Source organism: Eriocheir sinensis, chromosome 4, assembly GCF_024679095.1.
Source record: "Eriocheir sinensis breed Jianghai 21 chromosome 4, ASM2467909v1, whole genome shotgun sequence".
Lineage (NCBI taxonomy): Eukaryota > Metazoa > Arthropoda > Malacostraca > Decapoda > Varunidae > Eriocheir > Eriocheir sinensis.
This window is the reverse complement of record NC_066512.1, coordinates 6696664-6707634: the sequence shown is the minus strand read 5'-3', so window position 1 is coordinate 6707634 and position 10971 is coordinate 6696664. Positions and strand designations below refer to the sequence as shown.

The following is a 10971-nucleotide window of genomic DNA, read 5'->3' as shown; positions in this document are numbered from 1 at the left end:
ACCCTGATAGTCCCATGTGGAAAAGGGGTGCAGGTGCAATTGGTGGGGCATTGGTGATCCTCCCCTCCCCCAGACCTGTCAAAGTGCTGGATGACATATAAATAATGTCTTGAAATTCACTCTCCCATGCCCCCAGTCACCACAGAGCCCTACAAGGGGAGGCTGATCATTGGGTCTATAACCCCAACAGCTGCAGGGGTAGCAGGAGAACATACACAGCGACCACCTGACACAGTGGTGGCTGCTTAGCTTATGGTCATAGAGAATAGCTGATTGACCTTTCCAAGTCAGGAATGGTTGCCTGTCTTAGCTGGAATAAGAGATCAAAGAGGTGTGTTGCTAGCCACAGCACACAACTATGGCATCCCTCAACCTCCGGGATTCCCGTCTCCCAGCCTTACAGGGATCCCATACACGGCAAACATGTGGGAATACCAAGGTTAAGGGTATACCAATCCATCTCCAGGGTTTGCTACATCCAATGGAGAGAAGTATTATCCAGGAAGAGGGAAAGAGGGATATAGCTCGGAGTGGTTGAGTGTGCTGTGTTATTCATCCAGATAGGTCTGCTTCTAAATACAAAACAAATACTAGAGTAGCAAGTAAATTTTTATGTACACTTTTTTGAAGTACATTTATATTCCTCTTCCTTATGAGACATGTAGTTTCAAAGAATACTATCCACTCACATATTTATTTCCTTAATTCTACTTAACTCACAATAATCATACAGCTGAAAAAACATGTGCATTCCACATATCTCTGCGTCAATCAATCATCATGTATCTCTTCATATTTTATGAGCATCTGATTTCAATTAGTATCCTATATTACACATACACTCATTTTAAAATGCAATCCAGCATAATATACAGAAATAAATAAAAATAATATGAAGTAAATAAACGAGGTACCTCAGCCAATATTTAAACTGCTTTTGTGGCACCCACTACTACCTCGCCTATAGGAGGTCTAAAAGTGAGGCCCACCCTGTCTATAATATGTCCTCATCTCAGCAAGGATAATTACTTTAATTTTCCTAGGCAAAGGAAAAAGATGACATATAACCCACACTTAGACAAGGTAGTGGCAGGCAGAGTGTAAGCAGTTTGAATACTGACAGGTTGGCTCAGTTTGTCTAAGTATGACCCAAATAAATAAATATTAAATTCTAAATTGAACTACAAGTATTTCACCCACATTTTTCACTTTACAACTGTCTTTTCTTGATAAAACAGAAAAGTGTCTGGATATCCACTGGTTGACATAGTTGTTTTGTTGATTATGTGAGCTTTCAGTTTCTTTTTATGTAACATTACTTGTGACTTAATAAATAACAATCACTACCCACCTTCATGCCAAATGAAGCTATTGACTTCATCTTAACTTACATTACATTTATCATCATGACTACATCTTAGTTTCATTTGTAAAATTCACGAGCCAATTTTTATGTATTTTACACTGATTTCTACCATTCCATATAATAAAAAAATTACACACATGTAAAGTTTCTGTAATTTCCATTGACTCCCTTTCTACACCCAAGATGAAGTATAGTGTCTCAGATGTGTATATACATAAATAAAAACCATCACCAAAAGGGAAAATAACACACAGCAAACACCTATAGATGTACATACTTGCTACTTATGCATATGATGATGATCATGAAACACTGTACTTGATATTCTGAAGTGATATTATCTTACATCTTTCATAGTTTTATTCAAGAACTTATTAAGTTCTCAAAATCAAGAACAGCTGACTTGCTTACTACATTTTCTCTTTTGTTTATAAATATCTATTACTATCTATCTATCTAGTTTGACTTCTCCTTGAAACTCCCTGATGGTAAATGTAGTAGAATTTTAATTTACTCATCTTACTCATCTTTACCTTTTTCCATGTACACTTCAATCTTCACTCCCACATTCCTTGCAGACATTCTAACACCATGGTGATCCACCTAAAAGGTTTTCATAATATTAAATTATTTTCATCAGATTCTCTGACAAACAAACAGTACCTTACTTTTGATCATGTTATTCTGATCAGGATCATGCAAGACCTTCACATAAACATTTTCATAATATTTTCTAATAATAATTTCGTATCAGCACAAATCTGCTCTGGAGAGGTTAAGTGAGGAGTTATTATTTTCTTATGCATATGATTCTTTGTGTATATACATACGTATATATATTGGGGGAAGGGTTTGCACCCCCTCCCCCACAAAAATCTTCCCTCAGCCAAAAACAAATTAAAAAGTAGAGGTTGGGGTCGGGGCGTGAGCCTCGACCCTGATCCGGTCTTGCTGGGGGGCCCGACCGCGCAGCGGGCTACCACGATGCATCCGCATCTGGGGAGCCTGCAGTCAGTGACAGGTGCAGGGCAAAGCCTACGGGACCCCTGCACCTCGAAGGAGGAAGGGCCCCCTAGCCCCTCTTTTTGTTTTGGGGGTGACCGGGGTGGTGCAGAGGCTGTGCCCACCCACAAAACCAGGCCTGGGGCTGACCTTCAGAGGGCTCTGTGTGTGGGCTCCTGGAACGTCCGGAGCCTCTCGGACGATGATCGACTGCCCTACTTATCAAATGAGCTCAGAAGGCTGAGGGTGGACATAGTGGCACTCTCTGAGACAAGGAGGCCTGGCAATGGCGAGATCAGTGAAGGGGTGTTCACCTTCTACTGGTCCGGCATGAGCAATGGCTTCCATGTCAGGGGAATACCTATGGGCATCTCCAACCATCTGCCATTTGTGGTTGAGGTTGCTCCGGTTGATGAGCGTATAATGCGAGCGAGGCTGAAGCACACACTGGGCTTCATGTCTCTTGTTGCAGTGTACGCTCCTACCGAGATGCGTGAAACTGAAGAGAAGGAGACGTTCTACGCCAAACTCGTCTCCGTATTAGACCAGTGCCCTCCCCGGGACACACTCATTGTCCTGGGCGACTTCAGTGCTACTACTGGCATTGACAGGGTTAGGGTTGGCTACGAGCTATGTGTACTGAGATTTACCTGTACCTTCAAACGCGAGACTCTACAAACTGCCAAGGAGTGCATCGGAGAGCATCCGAGATCTAGGAGTGGCTTTGCCTCGATGGAGACGTTGGAGAATATCGAGGAGAGTCGCGGTGCCAGACTTGCTGGGAACCGGGACCAATACAGGGTTCTGTCATGTAGGACTAGTGCTCTCCTAAGGAGAGACAAGGAGAGGTATGTCAGGGGTCTCGCCGAGGAGGTCGAGGGCCATTTAAATGCGAATGACCACCAACCTGCCTACAGAGCCCTGAAGAAGCTCCGCTCCAAGTCTTCCTCTCAGATGAGCGCTATCCGAACAGCTGATGGCTGCCTCGTGTTGGACATGGATGGGCAGAGGGCTCATTGGGCTGAGTACTTTGAGCAGTTGTACATGGCGGACCCTCCGCGTGGGCAGCTTCCAGTTACTGGGTTGCAGGTGGCGGATGCTGACCCACCCATTGACGAAAGCCCACCCTCTCTGGGCGAGGTCAGAGAGGCTGTGGCCAAGTTAAGGGGTGGGAAGGCATCTGGCGCCTGTAACATCAGCGCGGAGCTGCTCAAAGCTGGAGGTGAGGCCATGATCCACGGGTTGCATGCGGTCTTGACTGCCATATGGCAGTCCGGTACCATTCCTCCTGACTAGAAGAGGGGGTTGGTCATCCCTATCTGGAAAGGGAAAGGGGACCGCCAGGACTGCAACAACCACCGTGGTATTACACTGCTCAGTGTGCCAGGCAAGGTGCTTGCCCACCTATTGCTGATGCGAATTCGCAGCCAGCTGCTGAAGCTCTAGAGACCTGAACAGTCTGGGTTCATGCCTGGTAAGTCAACAACTGACCATATCCTAGCGCTTCGCGTACTGGTGAAGCGCCGATGAGAGTTTCGACAGGGGATACTTGCAGCCTATGTCGATCTCAAGAAGGCGTTTGATTCAGTGCATCGTGAGGCACTCTGGGATCTTCTTTGACTCCGTGGGATTCCTGCGAGGACTATTGGTTTGCTGACTGGCCTGTATTCTGGGACAGAGAGTGCTGTGAAGTGTGGGGGGGGCTTGTCCAGCTTCTTTCCCATGAATGCGGGAGTGAGGCAGGGCTATGTCCTTGCCCCATCACTTTTCAACACTTGTATGGACTGGGTACTGGGCAGAGTTGTGGACCAGAGTCATTGCAGAGCATCCATTGGCAATACCAGGGTCACTGACCTTGTTTTTGCTGATGATGCAGTAATCCTAACGGAGTCGCTGGAGGTTTTGGTGATGGCTCTCGAGGTACTGCACGAGGAGGCGAAGCCCTTGGGACTTCAGGTCTCCTGGGCCAAGACCAAGGTACAGGTGTTTGGAGGCTTGCTGGATGACACAGTACAGTCTGTTCATGCATGTGTCGAGGACGTTGAGATCTCAGAAAGTTTCACGTATCTTGGTAGCGTAGTTCATAACAACAGTGAGTCTGGCCAGAAAGTCTTACAACGGATTGGTCTGGCCCACGGTGTTATGGACTCGCTCAACACAAGTATATGGCGTTGTCGATACCTGTGCAGAAGGACAAAGATCCAGATCTTCAAGTCCCTTGAGCTCCCAGTCTTACTTTATGGTTGTGAGACATGGACACAACAGTACCCTCGTTTGAATTTCCCGCCGCCTCCTCCCTATCGCATTTGGTTCAACTCGGCACAGCCTCAATACCACACAAGCCAACGACTTGAGAGATGTGTAGCTTCACTCTGGTTATGAGCCCCTCTCATGAAAGGTGAGATAGAGAGGATGAAAACAAGAAGAAAGGAGAAGGGTGTGGGGAGGGAGGGTCAGAAAGGAGAGTCAGGTCAGGGCTTTGGTCATGATATGACCTGACTCAGGTCAGGGCTTTGGTCATGATATGACCTGACTCAGGTCAGGTCATGTCCTGACTTGTCACACACACACACACACACAACAGTGAGTGGTCTCAGTCCTACCCAAAGATCGGTACTACGAGCTCTGTGCTCTTCCGTAGGGGAACGGCTGGCTGTCTCGTGAGAGACCCGCAGCAGACCAAGAGGTGAAAAAAAATTACACACACACACACAGAAGAGGAATGAGAATGGTGTGGGGAGGGAGGGGCAGAAAGGAGAGTCAGATCATGGCTTTGGTCAGGATATGACCTGCCCCAGGTCAAGACATGACCTGACTCTCCCTTCTGCCCCTCCCTCCCCCCACCCTTCTAATTTCCCTTTCTGTGTGTGTGTCTGTGTGTGTGTGTGTGTGTGTCATGACATAACCTGACTCTCCCTTCTGCCCCCCCCCCCCACACACACACACACACACACACACACACACACACCTTTCTAATTTCCCCTTATGTGTGTGACGCACACCTGGAATAGTTGCTGCCGCCAACGCGGTGGGAAGAAAAAAGGCCCGGGGTGACACCAGCTTATGGACAACCGACAACTCGCTCCTGGATATGCGTATGGGCGTTGCCAGTAGCCACAACGGTTAGAGGAAAATGGCCAGTGTGACACCGCCATATGGCAGTGAGGCTGCTGATTGGGTTAGCGCTGGAGATGATGTCATCGCACTCCCAGTGAATCACAAGCGTGTTTTCAGTGCTTAGCCAATCATAAGGCTTCATCTGTGGCTTTAAAACGACCCGTTCTCTCCAAGAAACGAATACGTGAAAATAAGGAGAGAAGAAGAGAAAGGATATGAAAAGGATATTGTTGAAGGTACATATTCTGAGATAACGAGGGAGTAAAAGAGGAAAAAAGTGAGCTCTGGGGGGCAGCATGAGCCAATTATAATGGCGGCACTATAAACAGTTGTCTGTGCCATGACAGGCTTGGGGCCAACCATCAGGCAAAGATGGATAGTCTACCGGCGCCATAGGCCACATGTACAAAAAAAGAAAAAAAAAATCTCCACGGGTCGGAACAAATAAGCGCTTTTTCAGTGTTTTCAATGCCTCAAGTTTAGCATTATACCTTCGGAACGAAGCGAGCGTGAAACTTGAGAGGGTACTGTAAATGGCGACTTGGAGAGGCAGATTGATGCCTTTGGTAATAAGTGTCTACACAGAATCATGGGATATCGCTGGAATGACTGTGTCAAACCGGCGATTACTCCGTGAGACTGATTCGACATATATTACCTGCATAGTCCGTCAATGCCAACTACAGCTATACGGGCACGTGGCACGTTTTCCGGAAGTTGATCCTGCTCATCAGGTTGTCTCTGTAAGAGACAATCCTGAGTGGAGGAGGCCAAGGGGACGCCCACGGAGTTCGTGGCTTGAGCAAGTCGATAGATCCTGCCAGGAGGTACTCGGGTTGGGAAGGGGGCCTGCATGGAGACTCGCAGGTTTGGCGTCGTAGGGTGGGCGTGGCGACACGCCCCCCGGCATATGCCCCCATTGATTGATTGATATATATATATATATATATATATATATATATATATATATATATATATATATATATATATATATATATATATATATATATTTTCAGTAGGCATGCCTACTGTGCTACTTTATGGTCCACATATGAGCTCGTATAGTAAGAATTTGTGTAGTAGGAATACATGTTCTTATGGGAAAATGGTATATGGGCAGCACTGCCCTGACTGACTAACATTTTTGTATGGCTGCCTTCCTTGCCAACTGCCTTATGGCCATGCCCTCGTCATAGGACACCAAAAAGATACACATACACTCGACCCTCGATTTAACGGACCCCGATTTAACGGACAACAAAATTTCAACGGACTGGTGTGACACTGGCTTTAGAAACGTCAAAACCCTAAACAGAAGGCCATCAGGCCATGTCGTGAGGCCGCGCCACACAAATTACACCCACACACACTGCCTCATGACCTCTAGCTCCGTCCACTTTTCGGTTGCCTGACAGGACGCATCGTATAGTGTGTGTCCGCTTTTATGGGGAAAATTGAAAACCGTTGACATCTTGCGCTTGGCCACCCGGACGGGTGGCCAAGCGCAAGCATGCAGACAGCCCCGGCCGTGCGCTGGGCCCAGCCCCGAACAGCTGATGGGCGGCTGATGACAGTGATGGCGATGATGAGCATTGGCGGCACCTGAACGACATCCCCAACGGGGCCTGCGCGTGTGACTGTGTTTATTATAGGTTTGGGGTTCTCAATTTGCCAATTCCCATTCTCCACATGTTGCATGGGACCCCTTTCCTTTCTTCCATCTCTTTTTTTTTTTAAAAAGAAGAGATGGAAGAAAAGAAAGAAGTCCCGCGCAACATGTGGAAAACAAGAATTAGCAAATTGAGGAGCCCGGGCCCACAATAAACACAGCCACCCACACACGGGCCCCAACGAAAGCACCGCCGATGCAGGGGCCATGCCGCTGACACCCATCATTACCACCACCATCATCAGCCGCCCGTCAGCTGCTCAAGCCCGGTGTGCGGCCGGGGCCACTTGCACACATGCACCTGGCTGCCTGGATCATAAAAAAAAAAAAAAAAAAAAAAATAAAAAAAAATAAAAAAAAGTTCCGAGCTAGAAGGGAGGTTGGGTAGATTTGTCCAGTGTGACACCGGCTAAAGAAACGTCAAAACTGTATTTTTAAGCAACGGATTTTTTCAAGCAATGGACCACCCTTCCCCCCTTTTATTCTGTTAAATTGAGGGCCGAGTGTACATATATGCAGCTATACTTTATTTGACATAAACAGGACATTATGCCACACAAAATCTTAAAATAACTTTGGGAACGAGGTGCTGAGGGTCAGGTGGCGGCAGTGAGGCACTGAGGGTGGTGAGACTGGAAAACAAAGAAAAGTATGAAGTGTGCCATGTTATTTCCACAGTGTCCTTATACATGTTAATGTATTTACTCAACATTTTAATTGTTTGTTTCTGTTTTCTGTTTTGTTTTGTCTGACAGACTAGAGTGGCAGTGTGGTGTGGTGGTGAGGTGGCAGGGGAGGCATCATCTGTAAGCAAAGAAAAGTATGAGGTGCATCATGTGCATTCCACAGTGCCCTGACACATGTTATTGTGTTTTATTTTACATTTTCATCACTTGTTTCTGTTTGTTTTTGTTTTCTTTTGTTTGATTGACTGGAGTGTCACTGTGGTGTGGTGGTGACAGTGAGGCAGCACAGGCAGCATGGCTTATAAACAAAGAAAAGTATGAGGTGTGCTGTGTGCATTCCACAGTGCCCCTCATCATCATCATCATCATCGTTTAACGTCCATATTTTCCCATTTAAGATGGGGTTGGACAGGCGATGACTGTTCTTCACATCTCCTGATCTTGTGACATATCCTCCTCTATCCCCAATATATTCATATCCTCCATCACACACACACTCCACTTTTTCCTAGGCCTTCCTACTGGCTGTCGTCCCCCAACTCTCACCTCTCACCTTCCACATGTTATTGTTTATTTTACATTTTCATCACTTGTTTCTGTTTTTGTATCTTGTTTTGTTTTGTTTGACTGACTGGAGTGTCAGCTTGGGTGTGGCATTTGATAGTTCCTTCATTCCTTCCCTCCACCTTGCATACTATGGGTTCAAATCGCGCACTTTGAATTTGTGGGTTATATTTTCAGGTCATAATGTAGTAGGCATTTTGCCTATTGTGAAGACATGTAGTGGGCGTACCTGGTGTCTATACACGTATTCTGGAAGTAGACCGTGTAAAATACATGCTTTATTGAAGTCAGCAGTGGTTAAAGCATTGTTAGACATGTAGTGGGCATACCTGGTGTATATACACGTATTTTGGAAGTAGACCGTGTAAAATACATACTTTCTTGAAGTCAGTAGTGGTTAAAGCATTGTTAAACCTTTTTGTGGTTTTCTTATGTCTCTAACAAGAGACTGTTGACAGCTGTTCAGCGTTGTCAGTTGCTATACAAGATTCATGTTCTCGAGACGTTTTTTGGTCTGAGAAGACCACCTTCAAAAGAAATGGTGAGTGGAATGAGGGCAAGTGGCGAGTTGGCATCTTATATGTGCTCTGGGCGTTCTTGAAAGCTGTAGTGCGAGGCAGCCAATAAAAGTCGACACATGGTCCACCAATCAGCTGGCAAGTTTTGGTTGGTGGTGAGAGGGCAGGCTTGTCTCTGTGAGTTGCTGGTTTGTTGATACAGATATATACGGCTTCAGCCATACTTAAGTGTCTTCTGTTGAGTTCTTTGTGTACTATGGTAGTTTGTTCTAACTGTTGTCTGATGGCTGGTGATTCATACTTTGTAATAGAATGCCGTGATATTGCTCCGTCTTTTATATGCATGATTAATCGTCTTGATAGCGTGGTGGTCATTGAGCCAATATATCTCGAGTTTAGGTGATTGCAGCCCCCAACACTGCAGATAAACTGGTATAATTATTATCATGCTCATTTCTTGAAAGTGGCTTTTAGTTGGCGGGCAGTGGTTTTTCATGACGAGGCAAGGTCCTTAAGTTGATAAGTTGATTGTGCTGCTAACAAAAAACATGTCTAGATGGTACAGATGATAATTAAAGAATCAAAAGTACTCATTATCATTAATTCAATATCCCACTCTGGCAGCGTGGGGATGCCATGCCCAAGAAAATTAATAGGCAGAATAGAAAGATGAAAGATCACCCAGTAAAATTCACCTTGCTACACTATACAGTTAATCAACCTGGTGCCAATACTACTGCTCCAGTTACAAAATAATATATTACACATTAAGGCATGCTAATCCTTCACCTGAAAATATTCAAAGTTCCAGAAGAGAGGAAAGCAGAAAGAAATCAGCTTGATGATGGGCTGTTCCAATCAATTTATTCATCTCTTCATGTATCTGGTACTTTTGGTAATTGTTCTTTATCTCCAGGGAGGACTATCACAGGAGAGCAATCAATGTCTTTCAAACTACATGATCCTGAGGCTAAGAGTCCTTACCTCAAAAACAGCTTACTGACTGACAGATCACAATGAGCCTTAACTTGACATCAGTCCTGGTGGTCATTTTGTGCCTCAGCTTCCCTCCAGTTGTTTAATATTGCCTCAGTCAGTCTTGCACACAGATCCGAGGTCAGAAAGAGCCATGAGGCAAAGCTGAGCAGAAAGATCCATGCAGCCCAGAGTGCATATGGACGTGCCTCTGCCAGCTGAGATGGTAAGTTGGCCTAAAAATGAAAATGATGAATGTTACGTAGCAATTGTAAACATGTGCTGCTGACAGTTTATCTATATTCAAACTATTTATTAAACATAAAACAACCAGAACATAATGAACATAATTATTATAGCTCTTACAGTTCTGTTTTCCTGTAGTCATGGCAGGCTATTCAAGAATCTTTAGAAGCAACATTTTCCTTTTAGTTTTTTTTAGAAAAAACAATCATCAACATTTATCACTCCAGTATTCTACAATGCCTATGGTGACAATATTGAGTTATTACTGACACATTTTGATACACAATGGATGTACCTTTACATTCTAAAGTCAGCTTGTGGCTTTCAAGTGCAAGTTTGCTTTATGCATTTGGCCCTGTAAACCTCTTCCATTCCAAAAAACTCTAAATGGCCACTTCAAGAAAGATATTAACTGTCTGCTAAATTTTCATTGCAACAAGTTGTGTTTGCTACAAAGATACAAGAAAAGAGAGAGGGAAGTGAGGGAAGAGGGAGTGATAAGTAAATTTACTGAATTTTACCTCAACCAAGGCTGCAGTCAAGAACCCTAGTGTTCCACAAGAGGCCGCTAGGGGTTCCGCGAGAAACAGTAATAAATAAGCTAATGCATTTTTGAGTATTTTTTTGTTTAATTTTATATTTGTAATTTAATATACATGTATGGCATACTGTTGGAAAATCCTTGGTTATTATGATAAAGGATTCAACCTCTTATATTATTTAAAATTCTAATAATCCTAGGGAATGTATTTAGCAATGTCTATATGTAATAAATGAGACAGATAAAAATGGTATATAATAATTTTAATGCAGGGGTTCCCCGAAACA

General features: G+C 44.7%; 2 protein-coding genes across 6 annotated transcripts in view; one reads left to right on the top strand and one right to left on the bottom strand.

Moving 5' to 3' along the window:
* Positions 1-591: 591 nt before the first annotated feature.
* Positions 592-10971, bottom strand: part of LOC127008194 (thioredoxin domain-containing protein 15-like) — an 80491-nt gene continuing 70111 nt past the window's right edge. For 2 of the 5 annotated variants that reach the window (XM_050879890.1, XM_050879911.1), the window contains exon 7: positions 592-10133. In XM_050879890.1, the coding sequence (XP_050735847.1) occupies positions 9957-10133 (177 nt within the window). In that variant the 3' untranslated portion in view covers positions 592-9956. The remainder of the gene's footprint in view (positions 10134-10971) is intronic. The other 3 variants (XR_007760907.1, XR_007760906.1, XR_007760909.1) reach the window with 3 other exon arrangements.
* Positions 2351-6710, top strand: LOC127008208 (uncharacterized). Its single transcript, XM_050879924.1, has one exon. It carries the CDS (start codon positions 2351-2353, stop codon positions 3662-3664), a length of 1314 nt encoding a protein of 437 aa, XP_050735881.1. The 3' UTR covers positions 3665-6710.